Here is a 27,089-nt window from a genome sequence, read left to right on the forward strand (position 1 = left end):
CACACGGCGGGGGGGCGCCCTCCCAATGCCCCCGACCCCGCTGCGGCCGCGCCACCAGCGCCCCCCGGCGGCCCCGAGAGGAACTGCAGGACCAGCACCGGCACCGGGGTCAGCGCTGGGAACAGAACCGGGACCGGGGTCAGCGCTGGGAACAGAACCGGGACCGGGGCCAGGGCTGGGAACAGAACCGGGACCGGGGTCAGCGCTGGGAACAGAACCGGGACCGGGGCCAGGGCTGGGAACAGAACCGGGACCGGGGCCAGGGCAGGGAACAGAACCGGCACCGGGGTCAGCGCTGCGAACAGAACCGGCACCGGGGTCAGCGCTGGGAACAGAACCGGGACCGGGGCCAGGGCTGGGAACAGAACCGGGACCGGGGTCAGGGCTGGGAACAGAACCGGGACCGGGGTCAGCGCTGGGAACAGAACCGGGACCGGGGTCAGCGCTGGGAACAGAACCGGGACCGGGGTCAGGGCTGGGAACAGAACCGGGACCGGGGTCAGCGCTGGGAACAGAACCGGGACCGGGGCCAGGGCAGGGAACAGAACCGGCACCGGGGTCAGCGCTGCGAACAGAACCGGCACCGGGGTCAGCGCTGGGAACAGAACCGGGACCGGGGCCAGGGCTGGGAACAGAACCGGGACCGGGGTCAGGGCTGGGAACAGAACCGGGACCGGGGTCAGCGCTGGGAACAGAACCGGGACCGGGGTCAGCGCTGGGAACAGAACCGGGACCGGGGTCAGCGCTGCGAACAGAACCGGGACCGGGGTCAGCGCTGCGAACAGAACCGGGACCGAGGCGAGCGCTGGGAACTGAACCGGGACCGGGGTCAGGGCTGGGAACAGAACCGGGACCGGGGTCAGCGCTGGGAACAGAACCGGGTCCAGGGTCAGGGCTGGGAACAGAACCGGGACCGGGGTCAGGGCTGGGAACAGAACCGGGACCGGGGCCAGCGCTGGGAACAGAACCGGGACCGGGGCCAGCGCTGGGAACAGAACCGGGACCGGGGTCAGCGCTGGGAACAGAACCGGGACCGGGGTCAGGGCTGGGAACAGAACCGGGACCGGGGCCAGCGCTGGGAACAGAACCGGGACCGGGGCCAGCGCTGGGAACAGAACCGGGACCGGGGTCAGCGCTGGGAACAGAACCGGGGTCAGGGCTGGGAACAGAACCGGGACCGGGGTCAGGGCTGGGAACAGAACCGGGACCGGGGTCAGGGCTGGGAACAGAACCGGGACCGAGGCCAGCGCTGAGAATAGAACCGGGACCGGGGTCAGGGCTGGGAACAGAACCGGGACCGGGGTTCGTGTGCTCAGGACAGGACCAGGCTCGGCCTGAGGCCGTTCCCTCTCCTCCTGTCCCTGTTCCCGGGAGCAGAGCCCAGTTCCCTGCCTGTCCCTCCTGCCAGGAGCTCTGCAGAGGGACAATGTCCCCATGTCCCTGTGGGAAGCAGCATAACATGAACAGCACCACAGAGGTCCTTTTTCATCACACCAAGTGTCCCCAGGGTAGCACCAGCCACTCCTTCAACATTCCACGCTTTATTGAGTTTGGATTCGGGGTGGGTTGTGGTTCATGAGTTCAATAAATACTGCAGAACTGCCTGAAGGCCCACTGAGCACGAGCAGGGAGGGAGTACAGGAGCAGTGAATTGTTTAAAAGATCTAAAAACTACCTGGGGTGGGGAAGTGGAGCTCCCTGAAGAGATGGCAGGTAACCTTCACAAATGGCAAGTGGCCTCACAAGATGGCACCTGACCCGTGGCCAGGGACAGTACTGCTCCCCCTGCCAGGAAACTGCCCGAGCAATTAGACTAAATTAGTGAATTTAATGCAGAATAAAATGCAGGGCAGCAGCTCTGCCTTTCCTGGCCCCACTGGAGGACATTCAGCCAGTGCCAGGCTCTGCCCTGGCCAGCTGAGGGAGAAGAGCCCAGGAAGCAACACCCCTTCCACCCGTCTGCTCCTTCCAAAGGCTCTCTGGAAAGGCCAGAGGAGGGGACAAGGAGAGGGAGCAGCAGTGGGAGGAGGCTCTGGCAGGGTGGGGACACTGCAGGAGCGTCAGCTGGACACAGCTGCCCCTGTGCCCTGGCAGACACTGCACACACCTACTCTGCAGGGGTTCCCAGCCAAGGAACAGGGACAGCCAGGGGTGCCGCTCCCTGTGGGACACCAGGAACAGTCTTTGGTGGCTGCAAGGCACAGTCTGGAGTGATCAGGACACACCCGTGGGTGGCACCAGCACCTCCCTGTCCCCAGTCCCACCTGCAGGGTTCCATGGAAGGCCACACCAGAGCCCTGAAATCCCTGGGAAGCCCAGCTACTAAAGCAATGCTCACCCCATCCACGTGCCCCACCCCTGTGGATGGGGAAGCTACACCACCCCCCTCCCAGCCCCAGCCCTCGGCATCCTCACGTTATTCCAGATGCTCCTATCCCAGCAGCTCCAGGCAGGTGGAATGGCTCTGCTGGAGCCCTGGGCCAGCCCTTAGGAGCCACACATCAGGCACTCCTCCCTGTTCTCCAGGGAGCACACCATGGCTGCCTTGTTCCTCTCCTTCTCCTCCTCCTCCCGGGACTTCTCCCGCTCCCGCAGCTTCTCCTTGTTGAGGGTGAACTGGATGGGGTTGGCAGCTGGCTTTGTCCTCAGGTAGTACATGCCAGTCTTCAGGCCCTGGGGACACACAGAGCCTCAGGGCTGCACTGCAGGCACCGCAGGGGAAAACAGCATTCCGGGAAGGGAACAGCCCTTTGTCCTGCCCGGAATCGCTGAGACCAGCTTGCTGTGCCAGAACTTAGCACAGCCTGTGTGCCAAACTTACCAACTTACCAGGTCCCACTGGCTGGGAACAGCCCCCCCAGCCCCAGGTACAGTTCTTGTGTTTCGGGAACAGCTCCCCCAGTCCCAGGTACAGTTCTTGTGTTTTGGGAACAGCCCCCCAGCCCCAGGTACAGCTCTTGTATTTCGGGAACAGCTCCCCCAGCCCCAGGTACAGCTCTTGTGTTTTGGGAACAGCCCCCCAGCCCCAGGTACAGCTCTTGTGTTTCGGGAACAGCTCCCCCAGCCCCAGGTACAGCTCTTGTGTTTTGGGAACAGCCCCCCAGCCCCAGGTACAGCTCTTGTATTTCGGGAACAGCTCCCCCAGCCCCAGGTACAGCTCTTGTGTTTTGGGAACAGCCCCCCAGCCCCAGGTACAGCTCTTGTGTTTTGGGAACAGCTCCCCCAGCCCCAGGTACAGCTCTTGTGTTTCGGGAACAGCTCCCCAGCCCCAGGTACAGCTCTTGTGTTTTGGGAACAGCTCCCCAGCCCCAGGTACAGCTCTTGTGTTTCGGGAACAGCTCCCCAGCCCCAGGTACAGCTCTTGTGTTTTGGGAACAAACCCCCAGCCCCAGGTACAGCTCTTGTGTTTCGGGAACAGCTCCCCAGCCCCAGGTACAGCTCTTGTGTTTTGGGAACAGCTCCCCCAGCCCCAGGTACAGCTCTTGTGTTTCGGGAACAGCCCCCCCAGTCCCAGGGACAGCTCTTGTGTTTTGGGAACGAGTCCCCCAGTCCCAGGTACAGCTCTTGTGTTTTGGGAACAAACCCCCAGCCCCAGGTACAGCTCTTGTGTTTTGGGAACAAACCCCCAGCCCCAGGTACAGCTCTTGTGTTTTGGGAACAGCTCCCCCAGCCCCAGGTACAGTTCTTGTGTTTTGGGAACAAACCCCCAGTCCCAGGTACAGCTCTTGTGTTTTGGGAACGAGTCCCCCAGTCCCAGGTACAGCTCTTGTGTTTCGGGAACAGCCCCCCAGCCCCAGGTACAGTTCTTGTGTTTTGGGAACAGCTCCCCCAGCCCCAGGTACAGTTCTTGTGTTTTGGGAACAGCTCCCCCAGCCCCAGGTACAGCTCTTGTGTTTCGGGAACAGCCCCCCAGCCCCAGGTACAGCTCTTGTGTTTTGGGAACGAGTCCCCCAGCCCCAGGTACAGCTCTTGTGTTTCGGGAACAGCCCCCCAGCCCCAGGTACAGCTCTTGTGTTTTGGGAACGAGTCCCCCAGTCCCAGGTACAGCTCTTGTGTTTCGGGAACAGCCCCCCAGCCCCAGGTACAGCTCTTGTGTTTTGGGAACGAGTCCCCCAGTCCCAGGTACAGCTCTTGTGTTTTGGGAACGAGCCCTCCAAGTCCCGGGTACTGCCCCTATTTTCTGGGAACAAGCCCCCGATCCCAGGTAATGCCCATGTTTTTGGGAACAAGGCCCTAGCCCCAGGTGATGCCCTGTGTGTGGGGAAGAACCCCCAGCCCCAGGGGAAGCCCCCCAGCCCCAGGGGAAGCCCCCGGAGTGTGGCAGGAGCCCCCGCTGTACCTGTTTCCAGCCATAGAAGTGCATGCTGGTGAGTTTGCCGTAGTTGGGCTCCGCGATGTGGATGTTCAGGGACTGGCTCTGGTCGATGAAGGCCCCTCTGTCTGCAGCCATCTTCAGGATGGTTTTTTGGGAGATCTCCCACACGGTCTTGTAGAGCTGCTTCAGGTCATCGGGAATCTCAGGGATGTTCTGGAAGGAACAGGAGGGGTTTTCCAGTGTGGGAAGCACTGACAGCCCAGATATCCCCATTTATAACATGGAATTCTTCAGTGACTGCTGGGCTGCAGCAATCCTGACTGGAACTGAGCCCTGCACAGCTCTGTCCCTGAATCCAAACAGAATCCCAGAATGGTTTGGCTTGGGAGGGACCCTGAAGTTCAGCTCATCCCACCCCTGCCATGGCAGGGACACCTCCCACTGTCCCCAGTGTCCAGCCTGGCCTTGGGCACTGCCAGGGATCCAGGGGCAGCCACAGCTGCTCTGGGAATTCCATCCCCACCCTGCCAGGGAACAATTCCTGCCCAGGATCCCACCCAGCCCTGCCCTCGGGCCCTGGGAAGCCATTCCCTGTGTCCTGTCCCTCCATCCCTTGTATAGTCTCTCTCCATGTTCCCTGTTGGCTCCTTTAGGTCCTGAAAGGCCACTATTAGGTCACCCTGGCGCCTTCTCCAGGCTGAACAATCCCAATTCTCTCAGCCTTTCCTTGCAGGAGAGGTGCTCCATCCCTCTGATAAACTTGGCCTCTGGACATGCTTTGCAAGCACCAAGCACACGTGCAAACACCCTCAGCTGCCCTCAGCAGTCGCATGTGGATAGGCTGGAGAGCAGGGCAAGGTTCTGCTTCCCCCAGAGGGTGCCGGGCACTGCCCAGGCTCCCCAGGGAATGGGCACGGCCCCGAGGCTGCCAGAGCTCCAGGAGCCTTTGGACACCCAGGGATGCCCAGGGGGGATTGTTGGGGCTCTGGGCAGGGACAGGGGCCGGATCAATGATCCCTGTGGGTCCCTACAGCTCAGGACACTCCCTGCTACTCTCTTTATCATCTTCCTGAGCAGTGGGGATCCAGAAGGAGCAGGAGGTGGCCGCAGGAAACCCTGCCCTGCTCCCCCCCGCACCTGGATGGAGCCGTTGTGGGCGATGATCTGGTTCTTCATCTCCTCGTTCCACAGGCCCCTCTCCGTGAGATCCTTCAGCAGGTGGGGATTCACAACCTGGCAGGGGCAGAAGCCAAAGGTTTTTAAATGGTTGAACAAGATTCTGCACACTCCTGCCAGACTCTCACCCCTGGAAGTGTTCCAGGTTGGACACTGGGGCTTGGAGCAGCCTGGGACGGTGGAAGGAGTCCATGCCCGTGGCAGGGGCTGGAAATTCACGATCTTTAAGGTCCCTCCAAACCATTCTGGGATTCTGCTGGACATGGCAAATTAGAAAAGGGGCTGTTTGGAACTGCCCTGCATGAGGAGCACCAAAAGATGGGAAAATGGGAGATCTTGCTGTTGCAGGGCCACTGGCCACAACCTGAGCTCGTAAAGAAGGGTGCAAATGATCAGGACTGATGTGAGAAGGGGAAAGAACAGAACAGGGGCAGGCTGAGCTTTGGGAAGAAAACACAGCCACCTTTTCTTGCTGGGAATGGGCTCCCTGTCCCCCTGCCCCACACAGGGAGGCAGGGCAAGGATCCTCCTGTTCCACCTCCCCACTCCTGCCTGTGGTGACCTTGCAGCCAAGAAGGATGGAGAGCACTGAGACACCCCAGAGGGGATGGATGGATGGACACACTTCCCTAACAGGGACAGCCTCCCCTTGTCTCCAGAGGGCTCTTTGCTAACCCCAGCCTCCAGAACTCAACTCTTTCCACTCCCTTTCCTAACTGACAGACCTCTCTGAGCCTGTGGGGCTCTCCCATGGCCCCTTCAGACCCCTGAGTGCTTCACAGCTCGTTCTCAGGACCGTGGTCTCAGCTACTCTTCCCATGTCCCTTCCATCCCACCACCAACCCCTCTCAGCAGTTATCCCTGCAGCCCACCCTGAGGCCCCACAGAGGTTTTTCCCAGGCAAAAGCAGCGGCTGTTTATCATTTCACCTATTCCAGGGTGACTGTGGAACACACAGAGCTGCACTCCTGCAGCACCCAACACTCCAGGTGCCCTTGGTGCTCAGGCACAAACACCCAGCTGAACTGAGCCCCCAGGTGTGAGGCCTCCCCCTGTGCTCCTCAGCCATAAAACACCAGCAAAGAGCAAAGCTCTTCCCCCAGAGCTCACCTGGAACTCCCCTGAGAGGACCCTGCGCGTGTAGATGTTGCTGGTGTAGGGCTCGATGGACTCGTTGTTGCCCAGGATCTGGGCAGTGGAGGCTGTGGGCATGGGGGAAATGAGGAGGCTGTTCCTGACACCATACCTGGGGACAACGGGCACAGTTAGGGAGCTGCAGCCAAGGGAGACAGCCCAGAGAAGAGCAGAGAGAACAGAGAACAGCAGGAACTGGGAAATCCAGGCTAACGTGCAAAGCCTCACAGGGAAAAGGGAGGCACCACTGAACTGTGGGTCAAGTGGAAGTGGAATTAGGGGCTTTGATGTTCTCATCTCTCATCAGAGGCTTTCCCAAATGATTCACAGGATGGGGTGCAGGGAAGACAATCTGCCAGGCACTGCACAATCCACAGCCCTGAGGCACAACTGAACCAGCAGCCCGTGAAGAGGCTGAAACCTGTCCACACACAGGACAGGGGACAGATTTACCACATTTAAAAATTAGAGCCAAACAGAGTCCATGGCAGGCACTTCACACTTCAGTGATTCCTGTCTCCAGGATGTTCCCTGGCAGCAGGAAGAGCCCCCAAGGCCAGCTCATGGCTCACTCCTCACTACGTTTGTTTAATGGGAACACAAATCCTCTGCTGGATGCATCCAAAACAGAATTAGAGCTCAGCTAAAGCAAAGCAGTGAGGGTGGGCTCCTTGGCCTTGGAAGGCCAAAAATGAAAGAAAGCCACCCAAAAAAGAGCTCAGAGGAAAGATCTGCTGGGGTGGGGGAAACACATGGGGCTGTTTTCACACTCAGACCCTGCCTTTAGTTCTCAGTAGACAGAACTTAACAAATTCATATCCAAGGCCAGGCTGGACATTGGGGCTTGGAGCAGCCTGGGACAGTGGAAGGTGTCCCTGCCCATGGCAGAGGTGGCACTGGGTGGGTTTTGAGGTCACTCCCACCCAACCCAGTCTGGGTTTTACCTGACATCTACTCCAAACCATGCAGGGTTACTCACTTGGCAATCTTCTCCTTCAAAGCTTTCCAGTCCCAAAGGTCAGTGGGGGTGACATTCCACATGTCATACTGAAGGATCTGAGGAACACAGTTTGGTCCAAATTAGAGAGGGCACTCTTTTCTCCACGTTTTATAAATCCCACTGAAAATGGACCTGTTAGTCCTCTTAATTCTTCCCTCCAGTTAGATCTCAGTGAAGCTCTGGTATGACCTAACAAACACTCCACCTTGTGACTGATCCAGGGCACAGCCAGCACAGGCTGAGCCTGCTTGGCTTTTCAAATCAGAGAATCACAGAATATCCTGAAGGTGGGAAGGGACCCACAGGGACCATTGATCCAGCCCCACCCTGCCCAGAGCCCCAACAATCCCCCTGGGCATCCCTGGCAGCGCTGTCCAAAGGCTCCTGGAGCTCTGGCAGCCTCGGGGCCGTGCCCATTCCCTGGGGAGCCTGGGCAGTGCCCGGCACCCTCTGGGGGAAGAGCCTCGCCCTACAATCCCCCCTCAATCCCTGCTGGCCCAGCTGCGGGCGCTCCCTGGGCGCTGTCCCTGTGGCAGGAGCAGAGCCCGGAGCTGTCCCTGCGCTGCCCCTCGGGAGGAGCTGCAGCCCCGGGGAGCTCTGACCTCGGGCTCCTCCAGGCTCAGGTGACCCAGTGACCTCGTGGGGCCCCTCCACACCCTTCCCCAGCCCCGTGTCCCTCCTCTGGACACTTTCCAGCAGCTTCTGATCTTTTCCTGAGACACCCAGAACAGTCCCCAGCACTGGGGGTGAGGCGGCCCCAGCCCAGAGCGGGACAATCCCTGGCCAGTGATGGTGGCCCTGGTGTCCCCAGGACAGGGACGTCACTCCTGGCTCCAGGGCACGGCTCACTCAGGTCCCATTTGCCACGAAGCAGATCCCTGCAGCAGCCCAGGGAACACAGGATGAGCTGTGCAGAGCTTTCCCTGCCCCAGCCCCTGGCACTCACCCCCTTGCTGACCGGAGAGCCCTCGTAGGTGTCGTAGGGGCCCTGCTCCTGGGCCAGCTCACAGCTGGCCTCCAGGGCCCCGTAGTAGATGGTCTCAAAGATGTGCTGGTTGAGCAGCTGGGCCTGGGGGCTCTCGAAGGGGAACCTCATGAGGATGAAGGCGTCGGCCAGGCCCTGCACGCCGATGCCGATGGGCCGGTGCCGCCGGTTGGAGCGCTCGGCCTGCGGGGACAGCACAGCTGGGGACACCCTGCACAGCTGGGGACAGCACGGCTGGGGACACTCTGCACAGCTGGGGACACCCTGCACAGCTGGGGACACTCTGCACAGCTGGGGGCACCCTGCAGAGCTGGGGACAGCACAGCTGGGGACACTCTGCACAGCTGGGGACACCCTGCACAGCTGGGGACAGCACGGCTGGGGACACTCTGCACAGCTGGGGACACCCTGCACAGCTGGGGAAACCAGCCTGCAGGGCCCCAAAACCTCCTGCTGCAGGATGCCACGAGCTCTGCATCCACACACCTTCCATCCTGCCACTGTCTGCTGAGGCACAGACTGAGTGTCAGACCGCAGCACAGATTGTGATTGCTTACCCCAGCAAAGGGAGCCAGGAGGAACACTCAGCACATTCTGATAAGTGAAGACATTTAACAGAGCAGAACCACAGAATCACTGAGGCTGGAAAATCCCTGTGAGCCCAACAAGTCCAACTGTGCCCTAGCAGTGCCAAGGTCACCACTGACCATGTCCCCAGGTGCCACATCCACACGGATATTAAATCCCCTCCAGGGATGAGGACTTCACCACTGCCCTGGGCAGTCTGTGCCAGGGCTGGACAGCCCTTTCCATTAATAAATTTATCCTAATGTTCAATTTAAACCTCCCCTGGCACATTTCTTCCTGTCCTTTTCCTTGCTCTCTGGGAGCAGAGCCTGACCCCCACCTGGCTGCCCTCTCCTGTCAGGGAGTTGTGAAACCAACCAAAAAGTTATTCTTTCTCAGGATCTTCCCAGGATCCTTCTCTCTGTTCCACTTCCCACTCTGTTCCTAGTTCTGCTCTGTGCTTCATGGAAATCCTCACACATGAAAAGATTCCAGTGGCAGAACCGGAGTGGGAAGGTTTCCTACAACTGCTTCACTACAGAGCTGCTCTGGGTTGAAGCTCAGGCAGGCACTGACAGGTCCCACCTGGGAACAGGTGGTTCACGGAGCTCCCAACAGGTCTGTGGAGTTCCCCTGTGGTTCCCCGTGCCCCAGACTGCTGTGGGATTGCTCTGGGCAGGATTCAGGCCTACCCCAGGCCAGCACTCACCTCTGGCACAGGGTAGTAGTTGATATCAATGATTTTGTTGAGGTTTCTGACGATGACCTTGGTGACCTCCGCCAGCTTCTTGAAGTCGTAGGTGTGCTCAGGGGTCACGTACATGTTCAGGGCAATGGAGGCCAGGTTACACACAGCCACCTGTGGGCACGCACAGGGAATCACTGGACACAGGTCCGCCCCCAACTGCACGGAAACAACCCGCCAGGGAACCTGCCAAGGGCACCCCTCGGTCCTCTGGCACCTCACAAGTTGTGCAAAAGGTAACAACAGTTCAGGAAAGTTCAGCAGAAATTGGCGGGAGCAGAAAAATCCTGCCCTGCTAAGTCCTGCTGCCTGGAAACCCTCCTTATACAGAATCCCAGAAGGGGCTGGGTTGGAAGGAATTTTCAAGCCCCATTTGTTCCTTGTGGCTTTCCCTTTGAAGGGTGTTTTGTGTCATCCCAAATCCCCCAGAGGAGCGGGAGGGGAACCCAGAGCCAGTGGAAGAGCTGTGAGTACCCAGATCAGAAGCTCCCCAGGCAGCAGTCAGACATATCCCAGAGAGCTGCCCCACTCCACTCCCAGCTCCCGTTGCACACCCACCTCCTCCTTGCTGGTGTACTCCACGATCTCGGTGCACAGGTTGCTGCACTTGATGGTGCCCAGGTTCTGCTGGTTGCTCTTCCTGTTGCAGGAGTCCTTGTAGAGCATGTAGGGGGTGCCAGTCTCAGTCTGGGACTCGATGATGGCGTACCAGAGCTGCTGGGCCTTCACCACCCTGCGCACGCGGCCCTGCTGCTCGTAGCTGCAACACACACGGGGTCCTGTCAGCCCCACAGCCCCGAACAGCAAAGTCCTTTTAACTCCTGGGGGCAGCCAGGACCCTCCTCACTGCTGAGCTCCGCACAGGGAGCCCTCACAGCAGGGCAGCAGCACTGTGCTGTTTAAGGGAAATAAATCTTTCACCACAGCAATTCCACACAAAGGCACGGAGAGCTCCGAGTGGGGATCGCTCCAGGGTGTCCCTCCAACAGGGACACTGTCCCTCCAAGAGGCTAAAATGGTCACTCACACAGTGCTGCACCCTGACAGGCCCCTGTGTGAAGGACACAGCCCCATCCTCACATTGTTATCCAGGTGACAATGAGCCCGGTGGGCACCTCTGAGCCCCCCACAAACCTGTGCCACAGCCCCGGATCCCAGGGGACACAGGCAGCTCTGGGAGGGCATGGCACCACTTACAGCTCTGCTCACTCTTCTCACCTCTCATAGAGCTTCTCAAACTCCTCTCCCCAGACGTCATCCAGGCCAGGACACTCATTTGGGCACATTAAGGACCAGTCCTGTAAAAATATTCAGAGGAAACCTTTAGGCGTTCTGTTAACTAAAGCTGTGGCAGTGCCCAAGGCCAGGTTGGACACTGGGGCTTGGAGCAGCCTGTGACAGCGGAAGATGTCCCTGCCCATGGCAGAGGTGGGACTGGATGAGTTTTAAGGTCCCTCCCAAGTCATACCAGTCCAGGATTCTGTGAAATACAAGCAGGCACAAGAACAATTTACTGAGAAAATGTTGATGCTTTAAGGAAACCCCGGAGTCAAAACAGCCCAAGAGTCCAAGAACAAGTCACGGGCTGTAAGATCAAGCCCTGAAGCAAAACACTGAGCTGGAGTTGCCAAGCCCCACTCTCCAGTTGCACAGCCGACTTCTCAAACAAGGTGCAGCAGCTCTTTCCAGGAAGATCCCGGAAGGAGCAAGGAGCAAAGCAGCTCCAGCCCTTCCTGCTCCTCCACTACCAGACCTTTTCTGCACCAGCCAAGCTCTCACCTGGTTGGTTTCTACTCTCTTCATGAAGAGATCAGGGATCCAGAGTGCAAAGAACAGGTCCCTGGCTCGCTGCTCTTCTTTCCCGGTGTTCTTCTTCAAGTCCAGGAACTCAAAGATGTCCAAGTGCCACGGCTCCAGGTAGATGGCAAAAGCCCCAGGCCTCTGGGACAGGGAACACAATCCAGATCAGAACAAACTGTCCTTGGAGAGAAACCTCCTGCCCTGCTCCCGAGTGCCCACAACACCCCAAACCAGCTGGGAACTGGGGGTCAACACCAGATACCAACACAAGGGGAAAATGCCCTTTTATGACCATGTGTCACCCACAACCACTCCCTGGTGTTCATGGGACAACCCTTCCCACATGGAAGCTCTCCCATTCCCTGAGGTTCCCTCTGGACCCGTTAAGGTACCTTGTTTCCACCCTGATCCACGTAGCGGGCGGTGTTGTTGTAGACCCTCAGCATGGGAACGAGTCCGTTGGAATTCCCGTTTGTCTGCAGAGGCACAGGAAAACCATCACGGAGAGCAGCTCCCTGCAGGGGCTGGCCTGCACTTCCTCTGGGTCTTTTCTCAGTCTGCAGAGCTCTTGTATTGATTTGATCACCACCAATTATTTCTAGTCCCTTCCCCACGCTTTTTCTGACAAGAACGTGTATATCAGCTGTGTCCCAGAGTTAATAAAATCTTCCTCCTAACTCCTTTCCCCTACATTATGTCACCTAAAGGCTGGCAGGGTTTACACACACTGTGACAAGAAACCCCAAACACACATCCACGGATGGTCTGGGGCAGTTACAGACACAGAAAGGCAAAGGGCTGGTGCACAAGTCTTTGCCAATAGACACTGGAATTGTCTGACCAAGCAGTGGAGCAAGATCCTCTTTTTGGAAGGGCTTCTATTAGGAAGCCAAAACACCGAGGAAAACCAACCTTCCTGCCTCAGGCCCAGGGAGCACTGAGGGAGGCTGAGTGCTGTGTGCAGTGAGAGGCAGCCCTGGTTTGGCAGCAGGGAAGGCATCCCCTGGGAGCAGCAGGAGTGTCCCAGGGCTGGCACTCACCCCAGCAATGTAGCTGCCCGTGGCTCGGATGCAGCTCACGGCGAGGCCGATGCCCCCGGCAGACTTGGAGATGAGGGCACACTGCTTCAGGGTGTCGTAGATGCCCTCGATGCTGTCGTCCTTCATGCACAGCAGGAAGCAGCTGCAGGAGACAAATGGTTTCAGCAGGCAGAGATGGGAAGGGAAAAGTTCTAAGTGTTTCACCAGGCTGCAAAAACCAGGGCAAACATGGGACCTTTAGCGTGCTCCACAAAGCAACCGCACAGGTGTGGAATAAAGGACAGAACAGAAAACATCAGCAGCAGTACTGGTACTGCTGATACCTCAGCTGTCAAACATTTTTAATCACAGAGTCGTGGAATATCCTGAGCTGGAAGGGACCCACAAGGACCAGAGTCCAGTTTCTGGTCCTGCACAATCCCACCCTGGGCATCCCAACTGCTCCTGGAGCTCTGGCAGCCTCGGGGCCCTGCCCATTCCCTGGGGAGCCTGGGAAGAACCTCTGGGGGAAGAATCTTTTCCCAATACACTGAGACAAACCTTCATAAAATATAATCCTTCTCCTGATATACATGATAGCAAACACCTATCAGCCATGCTTGCTGCTTTTAGAAAACAATTCCCAGGATCCCTTTGGTAACCTGCAGCAGACTACGCACATCAGTGACTTTCCAATACAACACAGCCATGCCAAGGTTTCCATTATCTCTGGAGTTTACAGAAACCTGGCTGTTTTCCCCCCAGGCCAGCAGCTCCTGAAAAGATCACAGAACACCCAGAGCTGCCCATTTCAGAGGCTGTGCAGGAGCAGCAGTGTCCCCTGAGCCCTGCCCGGGGTGCAGCGAGGAGAGGGGCAGCACCTGGAGAGCTGGGGGCGGTTGGTGCCCGCGTTGAAGAGCGTGGGCGAGGCGTGTGTGAACCAGCGCTCCGACAGCAGGTTGTAGGTCTGGATGGCGGCGTCGATGTCGGCCTTGTGGATGCCCACGGACACCCTCATCAGCATGTGCTGGGGGCGTTCTGCCACTGCAGGGACACACAGACACACAGGGATTCCATGGGATGGCCTGGGAGGGATCCCACAGCCCACCCGGTGCCACTCCTGCCATGGCAGGGACACCTCCCACTGTCCCCAGTGTCCCACCTGGCCTCGGGCACTGCCAGGGATCCAGGGGCAGCCACAGCTGCTCTGGGAATTCCATCCCCACCCTGGAGGGAACAATTCCTGCCCAAGATCCATTTAACCCTGTGTCCTGGGGTGACGTGGTGAGGTTTGTATCCCCAGTTGTCTGTTGGGTCTGGGAGCAGAGGGAAGGGAGAGGCGAGGGTTTGTTTTCGGAAACTTTCCTCCGCCGGCTGCCTTGAGAGTCAGATTCAGCAACACACGGTGAGGGATGGAGAGATCTTTTTTATTTTCTTAATTTTTTTTTTTCCCCTCTCAGTAGTTAGTTAGTGAGCAGCTAGCAGAGGGGGAGAAGCTTTGGGGTTTTTTTTCTTCTCCTCCTGTTTTTTTCTTTTTTTCTTTCCTGTTTTTTTTCCTCCTTTTTTTTGCCTTCCCTTGGAACTGTCACAATCTCTCTGGACTGAGGAGCCGGGGCAGCGCCGTGGGGGCTCGCACCTGGAACCCACCGAGATCCATCCTGTGCAGCAACGTATCCCAGCGCCAGAGGGACTGAGACAGAGCAACCACCTCCAGGAGGGACTTCTGTTCTAAATCTGTCATCTCTCCAGAGCGGCACCAAGTTCTTGTCACCGGGTATTGTCCAGTTTATTGTGCTGGGGAGCGCTTTGCCTGTTTAACAAACAGGCTTCTTTCCACTTCTCTCTGAGGAGTTTTTTTTTCCGAACCAGTTAGGGGAGGGGAGGGAGGGCCCTTTAGGAGGTTTCCCCCCAAATCTGCCTTAAACCTCTGCATGTTTTCTGGCGCCCAATGTGGGGCATGAACCCACGACCCTGGGATTGAGTCCCATGCTCTACGGACTGAGCGGGGAAGGTGACAGAGTGCTCCTGCGACATCACCCTGCGCCACGGCTGGCACTGGGGCGGCTGCTCCGACGATATCCACTATGGAATGGCCTTCAGCAGGAAGTTCCTGGACGTGCCTTTCAAGAACCTGACAGGCAAGAGGGGGAGTGGCCGGTGGCGATGAACCTGCGCAACAACGAGGCTGGGAGGCAGGCTGTAGCAAAGCTGATGACTGTGGGTTGCCGTTGTCATGGCGTTTCGGGGTCTTGTCCTGTGAAAACTTGTTGGAAAACCACGTCATCCTTTGGAAAGATTGGCCGGTTTTTAAAGGATAAGTAGGAGAACAGCATACAACTATCAGACAGACTGAAAAAAAAGACACGCAGGGAAGAGAAAAGCCAGGGAAAAATCCCAACTGGAAAAGGGGACCTGCTGTACGTGAACAAATTGCCCAATTACTGTGTTGGAGACCAAAAACTGGGGATCCCCGGGACTCAGGGCAGGGAATGTAACTGCACGTGGCAGGGCCTGAGGGCTGTAACCTGCTGCGCTGCGGCAACAACACCCGTGTGGTCCAGCACGTGGAGAGGTGGAACTGCAAGTTTGTCTGGTGCTGCCACGTGCGCTGCAGGAGGTGCGAGACCACGACCGACGTGCACACCTGCAAGGAAGAGATGGAGAGCAGGAAACGTGGCCAAGCCATCCACCCCGTGGGGTGCACACGGCTGCTGCAGGGGCAGCAATCCCTGCTAGCCTGTGGGATTCCAGAGGGATGGATCGGCCTCAGGGGGAACAGGTACTGCCAGACAATGGATAGCCCAACGTGCCTGAAGTGACAGCTGAGTAAACATCAGGCTGCAGGCAGGGTCAGCTCAAACAGCAAAAAGGACTCCTGATGGCATATTTGAAGGTGTTACTCCATGAGGAGGGACAGATGCTGAACTTTTCAAGTCTTTAATAGACGCAGTGTCCTGAAGATCCATGTGCTGGGTAGGTACAGTGGAGAAATCTCAAGATCTCGTTAGCCAGAGAATGAAGAGTTAAGAGAGTTTGTAAAGACACGTTAGATAAAGTCCTTATGTCTGTGCTCTTAAAGCTGGGACTAGATGGATCCACTACCTGGTTCATTTCTGCAGACTTCAGAAAAACCCACAAAGATAGGGAAAGAGTTCAGCTGTTGACCACGAAGCATTTGCTTTGCAGACGTTCAGAAAATTGCCTTCTGCATAATGTGCAGGAAAGCGTCGGGAAGTGAGGAACGTGTGTGACTGCAGAGAGCTCAGCAGTGTCTGCCTGCAAAAGGAGGTTCAAGCTGTGCCCAGGGGAGAGAGGCAGGAGCACAGCTTGGTGAATGTGAACGGGACACCAAATAGCAACTCTTTTTTTTTTTTTTTTTTTTAAACAGGTTGTCCTTCAAACACACAAGGGACAGGTCTGAGAAGGGACAGAAATACAGTTTGATATTTGAAGGAAATAAAATCCTCTGCAAACAACAGACGGAGATAAAGTCCCCATGGTGCATGTCAGAGGTTTGTTAGGGAAGGCAGCGTGGATCAAGTCTGCCTCCAGTACGGACAAATTCATTCGTGGGGTTGTCTTTGCTCAGGGACCCGGTTGCACATGGTGGGTAATACAGAGAGATGGAACAACACGATGTGTACCTCAGGGAGATCTGCTTGTTGGGTGAGAATGATATGCAAATATTGCTGTCTGCTGGATGCTACTGCCATTGTCTGTACATTAAACCACCAGACATGAAACAGAAGGAAATGCGTCAGTGAAAGGGTATGTGTAAGTATTGAAGGTATGAGCAAGTGTTGAAGGTGTGAGTGAGTGAAAGAGGGAGTTTGGGTGAGCAAAATACAAGAGTGGGGAATCCTGCAGCCCTGCAGCCCAGGGCCTGGGTTCGGTGGCTCGGTGCGGGATGTGACAGGGACATGATGGGTATTGCTTGCATTTCCGTGGGGGGAACGAATGGAAGCTTTCTGTGGATAAATGAATGATGTAGAATATATGTTGGTTTTGGTCGTATGCTGACGATGTGGGGATAAGGGGTGGAATGTCCTGGGGTGACATTGTGAGGTTTGTATCCCCAGTTGTCTGTTGGGTCTGGGAGCAGAGGGAAGGGAGAGGCGAGGGTTTGTTTTCAGAAACTTTCCTCCGCCGGCTGCCTTGAGAGTTGGGATTCAGCAACACACAGCGAGAGACGGAGAGATCTTTATTTTCTTCGTGTTTTTGTTTTGGTTTTTCCTCTCAGTAGTTAGTTGGTTAGTTAGTGAATAGCTAGCAGAGGGGAGAAGCTTCGTTGTTTTTCTTCTCCTCCTGTTTTTTTTCCTCCTTTTTTTTCGCCTTCCCTTGGAACTGTCACAATCTCTCTGGACTGAGGAGCCGGGGCAGCGCCGTGGGGGCTCACACCTGGAACCCACCGAGATCCATCCTGTGCAGCAACGTATCCCAGCGCCAGAGGGACTGAGACAGAGCAACCACCTCCAGGAGGGACTTCTGTTCTAAATCTGTCATCTCTCCAGAGCGGCACCAAGTTCTTGTCACCGGGTATTGTCCAGTTTATTGTGCTGGGGAGCGCTTTGCCTGTTTAACAAACAGGCTTCTTTCCACTTCTCTCTGAGGAAGATTTTTTTTCTGAACTGGTTGCGGGAGGGAGGGCCACTTAGGAGGTTTCCTCCCAAATCTGCCTTAAACCTCCACACCCTGCCTTCCTTCAGGGTGAAGCCATTCCCTGTGTCCTGTCCCTCCATGCCTTGGGAATTGTCTCTCTCCAGGTTTCCTGGGGCTCCTTCAGGCCCTGCAAGGCCACCCTGAGCTCAGCCCAAAGCTTCTCCTGTCCAGGCTGAACAATCCCAGCTGTGCCAGCCTTTCCTCCCAGCAGAGCTGCTCCATCCCTCTGCTCATCCTGGAGCCTCCTCTGGGCTCTCTCCAGCAGCTCCACGTCCTCCCTGTGCCGGGCCCCAGGGCTGGGGTCTCACCTGAGGAGGCACAATCCCAACCCCCCTTTTCCTGCTGCCCACACTGGGGATGAGCCCAGGGCACGGGGATTTTGGGATGCCAAGGCACGTGGCTGGGGCATGCCCAGCCTCTCACCCACCCAGCACAGCCAGGGAGAAAGGAGACTCCATGTGACAGTCACAGAGGTCCCAGCAGCAAGCTCCAAACGCTGCAGTGGGACACCTGAGAGCCAGAGTTCTCATGGAATCACGGAGTGATTGGGGTTGGAAGGAACTTGAGCTCTCCAGCCCAACTCCTGCTCAAAGAGCACCAGGCCTGTTTAGTCAGGACTTCATCCCACCAGGCTTTGAAAAACCCAAGGAACAATGTGCTCCAGTGCTCAACTGCTCTCACAGAGGAGGGAAAAAAACCCACCTGGTATTAAGTTAAATCCAACCAAATATGCGCTCCAGAATCCAATTAAGTTTCAGCTTTATGATATTATAATTAATCTCTGACCCTCCTGGTGTCCCAGGATATCCAAGCCAAGGGCCTGCATCACTGACAGCACAGTACCCAAACTTAGCTTTAATTTCATTTAAATTAACTCGTATTTTTTAAGAAGTTTTCAGCACTAGGAAGAGCCCTTACCTTTGGAGTTGATTTTCAGCAAGTAGGAGCGTTCCAGAGTCTTGAAAAGAGAGGACGGATGTCAGCAGACAGGCAGATTTGAATTTTTTTCAAAACCCTGTTAACTCCAAACTCAGACATCTGCACACCCCTCATCCCAGGCTTCACCACCCTTGCACTCTGCTCCTCCTCTCTTTATTAGCTTAATGAGGTGATTAAAATACACGCGTCCACTGGAAGACTCCAGCAGTGCTTTGGATTGCAGAGCGTGGAGCACTGGCAGGAGGTTCCTCACTGCCCTGAACCCACAGGATCCCTCTGGATTCCCCAGAGCCATGGGACAGTGGAGCCCTGCAGAGCCCCAAACCCCAGTCAGAGCCAAAGGTGCCCAGCTGGGCTGGGGGTGAGGGCAGCATAAATGAACTGTGGGGACAGGATAAATGAATCCCAGGGCGACACTCTGAGAGAACTGCTCCACTAAACGATGAGAAAAGCAAAATTTCCTTCTTTGGCTTATTAAGGATTAGAGTAATTCCTTTGGGAATGGCATCCAACAACACTCAGTGTGATCTGCTGTGAAACTGAGCCCAACAGGTAGAATATTCCAGCAGCAAGGGAACTCCATGACTTATCCCAGTGGGGTTAGTGCAGGGCCCCTTCATCTTCACAGCCCTGCTGATGTCCCAGCTCCTCCCTTTGCCCCAGTCCAGAGGATTCCACAAGCATTTCCTCCCTCCCAACAGAGCCAGGAGCAACGTGCCCTTTACCTTAAAGCCAAAGTAGTTGTAGGAGAAGTCTCTGTCGTAGATGATGGCAGAGTTCAGGCGCTGGCAGGAAATAACAAAATTTACAAGGTGTCACAATGTTATTATTATCATCCCTGTTGGCATTCCTGGCCCCAAAGCTCTGCTGTGTGAGGGGCACCAGAGCACAGGAATGAAGCAGGAACACCACTTCCCCCAAACCCTGAAAGCACAGCCCCAACAACCTTTTTTCACTCAGTTTTGGGCTGGATTTACTGAAAACTAATGGGACAACAAGAAACAAAACACAGAACCAAAGGACAAAAGGAACTTCCTGGTCAGAACACAGACCTGGAAAGTGAACCCAAATCTCTTCTCTCCCTCCTGTGCTGCCTCACTTTGCTCCAGCACAAGGTACTTTATTCTAAAATTAATTATTTGTGCTGATTATGGTAATGGAACATCCAAGACAACATATTTTACTACAAAAACATCCATGAAGGAAGAAAACTCCTACATCTCCTCTTACACTCTCCACTCACACCCTGCACTGGTCTCTGTGTTGGCTTTTTACCCTAAAACAAACATGGCTTGCTTAAAAAAATAAGAAAAGTGAATTATTTAAGTTTTCAAAACTCAGTGCAATAGTTCAGAAGTGAAAAATCCCCACTACTTACATCTTTGTTGGCCAGAACTATGTCCAGAGTCTCTTTGGAGATCATCGGGGAGTGCTTCCCGTTGTGGGGGTTGATGTAGGTGTAGAGATCCTCCATCACATCTGTGAGGGAAGGGGATGTGAAGAGGACATGTCCAGGCCTGGCCCTGCAGCCCCTGGCACTGGGATTCAGGGATGGACCAGGCAGGAATGCCTGTCCTTGGAAATAACCCCTGCAGCCCCTCAAACACACAAGTGCTCAGCACTGCCAGCCTGAACAGTCCACTTCTCTCACAAATTCTGTCAAAACCCCACTGAACAAACAAACAAACAAACAAACAAACAGGGAGGCAAGTGGGCACAAGCTGACCTCAATCCATCACAATTCGCACCATTCCATTCCCACAGCTGCTTTTCACCAAGCAGGCAATTCCATGCGCCTGGGGAAACTCGCGGGTTTCCTCCCCGCGCCATTTCCAGCCAGCCTGGGCCCTCAGGAGGCCCCAACCGGAGAGATTCCCACATCTCTGTGCCCCAAACCCCTCCCTGTGCCTCTCCCCCCGGCAGCTGGGGACCTTCACCCACCACTGAAGACTTTCTTGGTCTCCTTGTGCAGGTTGGAGACGGCGATGCGGGCGGCCAGGATGGCGTAGTCGGGGTGCTTGGTGGTCAGCGTGGCCGCCGTCTCCGCGGCCAGAGTGTCCAGCTCCACCGTGGTGACCCCGCTGTACAGCCCCTGGATCACCTTCATGGTGATCTGTGCCTGCAGGAGGGGATGCCCAGGGTCAGGAGCCACAGGGATCCCGGCTCAGAGGGATCCTAGAGCCCACAGCACCGCTGGATGTGCGGGAGGAGGGAAGCAAACTGGAACCGCAGACTGGGAGAGCTGGGAATGCTCCTGGAGAGGGACTGGGGACAAGGGACAGGACACAGGGAATGGCTTCCCAGGGCCAGAGGGCAGGGCTGGGTGGGATCTTGGGAATCAGGAATTGTTCCCTGGCAGGGTGGGGATGGAATTCCCAGAGCAGCTGTGGCTGGCCCTGGATCCCTGGCAGTGCCCAAGGCCAGGCTGGACACTGGGGACAGTGGGAGGTGTCCCTGCCATGGCAGGGGTGGCACTGGGTGGGCTGTGAGGTCTCTTCCCAACCCAAACCCTTCTGGGACCCTATTCTCAATAGGATTGACCAGTCTCTACCAAACCTTTGTGAACTGTTGCTACTTTTGCACGACTGGTGAGACTTCCAGCCCCCCTGGGGACATTGGCACAGGGTTTGGGAAGGTTACTGCTGGCATGGGAAGCTTCTGGCACAAGCAGATCCAAGTCCCAAAGGAGAAACTGAGCTCCAGGAAAAGAGGTCACGCAGGACTGCAGAGTAAATAAGAATCCAAGGGCACAAGGAGGCAGGAGGACTTGGAACTTCACTTGATGTCCTCAGCATCAAGGCCCAGTCACTGGGGGCATGTCAGGACACGTCATGCTGTGGTCACCAAGTCACCAGTGCCCTCCTCCTGCTGTCCATCCCAGAGACTTCTGGGGACAGGACCAGTGGCAACTGTTTGACAGGTGGCATTCAGGCAGCAGAACGGATCGTGGGAACCTGGGAGATGGGAAGAGCCTCAACTGGTGACTCCAAATGGCCAGACTGGGTCTGAGATAAAATTCTCCCAGACACCAGTGGGTCCAATGGGGAGCCATCCTGGGCACAGCCTTTGGAAGGGGAAGCTTCCATGAGTGGGACCAACGCCCACCCCAGATCAGCTCAGAAGACCAAGCAGGGATGTGGCAATGGCAGGGAATTCTGTCCTGGTGTTTGCCCAGGAGGGGGATCCAGAGCTACTTCCCCGTGGCATTGCTCCAGCTTTGCAGGCTGACACTGGGAGCAACCTACCAGATCCAAAACATGGGAACTGGAGCAACAAAACTACTTTTTCTTTTTAAAGTACCAGGGGCTCAACAGCTTCCCCAAGGTTTGAGGGAAAAGGGATCTATGGCAGGGAAAGGGGATTTTTCCCCTCCACAGTCTCTGCACCCGGGAAGGAAACAACCAACACACTGCGGATGCGCTTGCCAAGAGTTCAGGGAATCCCAGAATATCCTGAGCGGGGAGGGACCCCCAGGAACCCCCAAACCAGCACAGGGCACAGCAGGAACTCCGGCCTGGGGTTCCCCTGGGTCTTTTCCCCAGGAGAGGCCGGGCTCAGGGCAGGGGGGCACTCACGGGGTCCACGAAGTCGCCGTTGAGGCCGTAGCAGAGCTTCTGGATGCGCGACGTGATCTTGTCGAACATGACCCGCTCCTGGCGCCCGTCTGGGGACACACGCACACCAGCCAGGGCCAGTGAGGACCAGTACAGTAACGGTGCAGCCCTGCCCAGTCACACCAGTGCTCCCCAGTAAGGCCCAGCTCAGCACAGAACGCTCCCGCCCAGCCCCTCCCGTGGGTGCGGGATCCCCAGGGACAGCCCGCTTGGCTGGGCTACAAGGAAAGGGGAGGTTCGCCCTCCACCCCCAGGATTCCCACCGAAATCTGCCCAGACCCAATTCCCAGGGTGGGGACCCGGCCGAGGGTCACCCCCAGCTCAGCCTGGGGACCCCAAAGCTCCCAAAACAAACGGAGAGCTCTCGCCCCTCACTCCCGGGGTCTGGGGGGGCTCTCTCGCTCCGTGCCCCCCCAAGGCCGAGGGGAGCCCATCCCCTCCTCTCTCAGAGCCGAGGGGACCCATCCTCCCACGCAGGACTCTCCTCAGAGAGAGCGGGGCAGCCCTGTGCTCTCTGTGGGCGCCACAGAGCCAAAGGGCGCCTCATCCCCTCACGCCGTGCGCCATCAGGTGCCCGCAAAGCTGAGGGGGGAACAGGAGGTGTGCCCCCTTCCAAAAGGGCGCCATTGCCACCTGCTCACCCTGGGCGCCATGCAAGGGAGCCCACAGAGCAGAGGGACCCCCATCCTTCCGTGTGCCACGAGGGGAGCCCAGAACGGGGGAGGGATTTCCCTTCAGGTGTCACGAGGAGCCCCTAAGGCCGGGGGGTCGCACCCCACCCCGGGGTGCCCAGGGCAGGACGGTGCCCGCCATCCCCGGTACCGGGGCGGCGCTCACCTCGCTTCACGACGTGCATGGCGGCGGCGGGTGCCCCTCAGACCCTCTCGGTCCCCTCAAACCCCTCAGACAATCTCGGTCCCCTCCGTCCCTCCGGCAGCTCCTCGCCCGCCGCTTCCCGCGCCCGCCGCGCGCGCCCCGCCCCGCTGAGGCCGCCGCCGCCATCTTCCCTCCGGGCACCGCTCCCTGCCTCGTCCCTCCCCGCACCGCTCCGCTCCCGGCGCCGCCTGAGGCCGCTGGCGGACTTTCATCCCGCCCCTCATGCCGGTTTTCTCCCCGCTTCCCCCCGGGAATCGCCGCCCCGCCGGGGAACACCGCGAGTCCTGCCCGCTTCAAAGATGGCGGCGCCAGCGCTCCCCCCCCGCCGGGGGCGGGGCCGGAGGGACAGGCCGGGGCTGAGGGCGCCCAACACGGATCCCGCGAAGGGACAAAACACCCTCGTGCTAGATCGCCAAACCAATAACTGTGGTAATTTTAATTATCCCAAATCAAGGCCCAGGCGTGAGACGTGCGATGCAACTTTGGATCCCGCTGCCCAGAGAGGTGGGGGAGTCACCGTCCCTGGAGGTGTCCAAGGAACACAGGAACAATCTGAGGCTCCCGCGGTGCCCGCGGTCCGGCCCAGGGCAGAGGAGCAGCAGGGAAAGAGCTGAAATGACAGAAAGTTCTGTCCCAAGTTCAGACAGCAAAGCTGCACCTGCAGAGAATCCAGCCCTGAGATCCAACAGCAGCACCTGGAGCTGCTGGAGAGAGCCCAGAGGAGCCACTGGAGCCCTCTGGAGCCGGGCTGGGAGAGCTGGGGGTGCTCCCCTGGAGAGGAGAAGCTCCAGGGAGAGCTCCGAGCCCCTGGCAGGGCCTGAAGGGGCTCCAGGAGAGCTGCAGAGGGACTGGGGACAAGGCCTGCAGGGACAGGACACAGGGAATGGCTTCAAAGTAGGACTTGATGGAATCTTGGGAATCAGGAATTGTTCCCTGGCAGGGTGGGGATGGAATTCCCAGAACAGCTGTGGCTGCCCCTGGATCCCTGGCAGTGCCCAAGGCCAGGCTGGACACTGGGGACAGTGGGAGGTGTCCAGGGGTGACACTGGGTGGGATTTGAGGTCCCTCCCAACCCAAACCTTTCCACGGATCTGCGAGTGCCGTGAGGCCTCAGGGCACTGCGGAGGTTCCTGTGCAGGATCCAAGCCCAAACCCCATCAGCTCCTCTCCAGTCCCGCTCTGGGTGTCTCAGGAGGCAGGAGCCGTGGCCCCTGGGAGCCCAGACAGGCGGGAGAACATCTCCTGTCTGTGGTTTGCAGCCTCTGGGGTAGGTGACCCTCGGGCTGAGGCTGGTCCTCGGAGGCTCGGAGGGACATCCCAGGGCGCAGGGGGGCTGGAAATTGAGGTTTCTATTGCCTGTGGACGGGCCACTGTCCCCCCTGAGGTGATGACGGTTCCAAGGCAGATGCCACTGGGGTTGGGAAGGTGCCCACTGCGCCAGGTGAGCCTGGTCCTGCTCAGACAGAGCCTCCCCTCAAAGCTGGGACACAGGGAGTGCCTGGAGCTGAGCAGGAAATGGGAATAAGGTTGGCGTGGTGCCTCTGTTCTATTGGAAAAGGGGCTACAGAAGGAAAACAATCCCAAATGGCATTTCAGTCTGACTGGAGCCCGAGCTGCACTCACAGATGTTTGCCCCTAAGTTCTTCCCCTCTGAGTTTTACTCACCCTGTTAAAAACACATATCACATGACTGGCTTTTTCCAAATATTAAAATGAATACTATATGTGTTATGGTAGAAAGTTATGCTGTAATAATATATATATTTTTTTAATAATAGTGTGAAAAATATGTTTTAGGCTGTAGCGTAATATTAAAATAGAAACGATGTGATATAAGACGCTTTCTAGTGACATCTGAACCAGCTCAAGAAATGAGAAAGACAACTCAGAAATTCTTCACATCATCCTGTCTAAATAGAGATAACAGCAAGGGCACCAAGGACTCCAAGAAGAAGAATTTATTGCCTTCGTTATCAAAAGATTTGCGACTTTGTGGAGCCACGAAAAATCTGTGTGCAAGAAAGAATGGTGGGGAGAGAAGTTGCAATGAAGCAGAAACACCTGAAGCCAAAAGGAATGTTTCAATCACGTATGAAATTTATGAATATGCAATAACCTCTGGTATTTAAAGGCAAGATCTTTTGTTAGCAAGCTGTGCCTTGGCTGGGAACGCCAGGCACCCAGACGTCTGTCATTTTCCTTCCTTATGTCTCTCATTGTCTTATTTTTTTATTACTGAACTGTTAAAATTTTAAGGAAAGTGAACAGCATCTTCAGAAAGCAGGAGCAGCAGTTGTTTGATTTTCAAGGCCGGGGGTGCAGAGGAGAACCTGCCCCAGAGCAGCTCCCACAGGGCCAGGGCAGCACACGGAGGTGACACCCAGGTCTGAGAACAAACCCACCCAGGCCCAGGGGTGCCCAGAAACGGGAGGATTGGATTAGAACCTTCAGAGGAACTAAAATACATAAATCCACACAGATAATGAGGTGGAAATGCAAGTGTAGTTTGAAATAAATAGAGGCTTTTAAGTGCCTGGATCAGGTAGTAAGAGGAGCCCTAAAGCCCAAAGTCCAAGTAGCATTTTGCCTTTTGCAAAGTCGGTTAAATTCCGGTCATAACACAAATAACGTAGCCTTGCTTGATAGAACAGATGGAAATATATACACAGAATTTGTGTAAGGATTGGCGTTTACCTTTGCACATCAATCTGAACTTAGGATAGGCCCAGCAAGGACGTAGAAAATCCGTGTATAGACCTGACTGGCAAAAAATGGAACAAAAATGAACTTCTTTGAGAGCACACACACACAGGACTCACGAAAACGCCGATGCTGCTGTTGCTGCTGCTGTTGTGGCTGCTACAGACACGGACTTCTGAGGCCTCTGCTTAAAAGCTTTACGTTAGAAGGTTTCTGCAAACTGCTGCGGGCTCTGACAACTTTGCCTTCATGGCACTGATGTAAGGATGCGCTAAAGGACTCGGCTTTTACAACCACCCAGCTTTTAGCCTTCAATGCGGACGCCCAAAGCTCTCGGCATCAAGGGCCTGCCAGGATTCACCTGCCCCAGCCCTGCGGAGGGGAGCCCTGGGCCCTGTTCCCTTTGGGAAACGGAGACATTCCTGTTCCCCATGGGAAATGGAGACTTTATCCCTGCTCCCCCAGGGAAATGGACACATTATCCCTGTTCCCATTGGGAAATGGAGACTTTATCCCTCTCCCCCAGGGAAATGGAGACTTTATCCCTGTTCCCATTGGGAAATGGAGACTTTATCCCTGCTCCCCCAGGGAAATGGACACATTATTCCTGTTCCCATTGGGAAATGGAGACTTTATCCCTGCTCCCCCAGGGAAATGGAGACTTTATCCCTGTTCCCATTGGGAAATGGAGACTTTATCCCTGCTCCCCCAGGGAAATGGACACATTATTCCTGTTCCCATTGGGAAATGGAGACTTTATCCCTGCTCCCCCAGGGAAATGGAGACTTTATCCCTGTTCCCATTGGGAAATGGAGACTTTATCCCTGCTCCCCCAGGGAAATGGACACATTATTCCTGTTCCCATTGGGAAATGGAGACTTTACCCCTGCCCACAGCTCCCTGGCAGGAGGGCTGGGGCCAGAGCCCTTCCCAGCACCAAGCGCAGAGCAGGGACACCCCAGTCCTGAGCGTCCTGAGCCCTGCCAGAGATTGCCTGGATGCACACGTGGAGGCAGCCGGCACTAATGAGTGTTAATGAGCGCTAATGAGAGCCAGGCTAACGAGGAGCCAGCCCCAGGGGCTGTGGGGGGAGCTGTGGCACCTGGAGAGGCTTGGGAAGGCTCGGGAAACACTGATTTTCCCCCCCGGAAAATGTCTTTTTCCAGTGTAAATACGCGCAGGTAGAGGCTGCAGGATCTCCTCCAGGAGGGGCGTTGGTGAGACAAGGTGTGTGGAGGTGGAGATGCCAGCGCACTGGAGAGGAAACAGCGGGATCTGCACATCCCACGGGATGGCTGCTGGCTGCACCCCACGGCCCGGCAGATGCCAACCACTGATCCCCGATTATTCCTCCTGGTAACGTCCTGTGCCTCTGAGGCGTTTCTGGGGACTCTGAGCGGGACCCGCTGCCCAGGGAGTTGTCACATCTCTTGAAGCAGTTTGGGGGCGGCTGCCTGTCCCTGTCCCCATGGCAGTGGCAATGACAGGGTGAGCCCGGGGTGGGTCCAGCCCCGCGCCCGCTGTGGAGCTGGGATCCAGATCCCACGGAGAGGACGATGG

At 56.6% G+C, this 27,089-nt stretch overlaps 1 protein-coding gene and 1 pseudogene across 2 annotated transcripts; one reads left to right on the top strand and one right to left on the bottom strand.

The window, feature by feature from the left end:
• Positions 1 to 1,525: 1,525 nt before the first annotated feature.
• Positions 1,526 to 22,891, bottom strand: RRM1 (ribonucleotide reductase catalytic subunit M1). Of its 2 annotated transcripts, XM_066177233.1 has the most exons (19): positions 22,791 to 22,891; positions 21,915 to 22,003; positions 20,281 to 20,458; positions 19,718 to 19,818; positions 19,065 to 19,124; positions 18,319 to 18,358; positions 13,623 to 13,785; positions 12,763 to 12,904; positions 12,115 to 12,198; positions 11,702 to 11,863; positions 11,141 to 11,220; positions 10,481 to 10,682; positions 9,887 to 10,036; positions 8,572 to 8,793; positions 7,605 to 7,681; positions 6,602 to 6,737; positions 5,453 to 5,548; positions 4,340 to 4,528; positions 1,526 to 2,673 (listed from the first exon to the last, which is right to left on the bottom strand). In XM_066177233.1, the coding sequence occupies exons 1-19, from the start codon at positions 22,807 to 22,809 to the stop codon at positions 2,488 to 2,490; spliced, it is 2,376 nt and encodes a 791-aa protein (XP_066033330.1). In that variant the 5' UTR covers positions 22,810 to 22,891; the 3' UTR covers positions 1,526 to 2,487. The 2 variants fall into 2 exon arrangements, with proteins under 2 accessions (XP_066033330.1, XP_066033331.1); XM_066177234.1 differs by lacking the exons at positions 18,319 to 18,358; positions 19,065 to 19,124; positions 19,718 to 19,818; ... (1 more) ...; positions 21,915 to 22,003; positions 22,791 to 22,891 and adding an exon at positions 13,904 to 17,817.
• On the top strand, positions 14,690 to 15,560 carry LOC136303059 (protein Wnt-16 pseudogene; annotated as a pseudogene).
• Positions 22,892 to 27,089: the final 4,198 nt, after the last annotated feature.

Source organism: Chamaea fasciata, unplaced genomic scaffold (genome assembly GCF_029207755.1).
Source record: "Chamaea fasciata isolate MVZ Bird 193981 ecotype frontalis unplaced genomic scaffold, bChaFas1.0.hap1 SCAF_2, whole genome shotgun sequence".
NCBI classification, from domain to species: domain Eukaryota; kingdom Metazoa; phylum Chordata; class Aves; order Passeriformes; family Sylviidae; genus Chamaea; species Chamaea fasciata.

Excerpts from the sequence above, each read along its gene's own strand:
- RRM1 (XM_066177233.1), bottom strand. Across the intron at positions 12,905-13,622 it reads AACCGCCCCCAGCTCTCCAG|CTGCTTCCTGCTGTGCATGA; the intron begins GTGCTGCCCCTC and ends TGTCTCCTGCAG. Across the intron at positions 8,794-9,886 it reads ACTACTACCCTGTGCCAGAG|GCCGAGCGCTCCAACCGGCG; the intron begins GTGAGTGCTGGC and ends CTGTCCCCGCAG.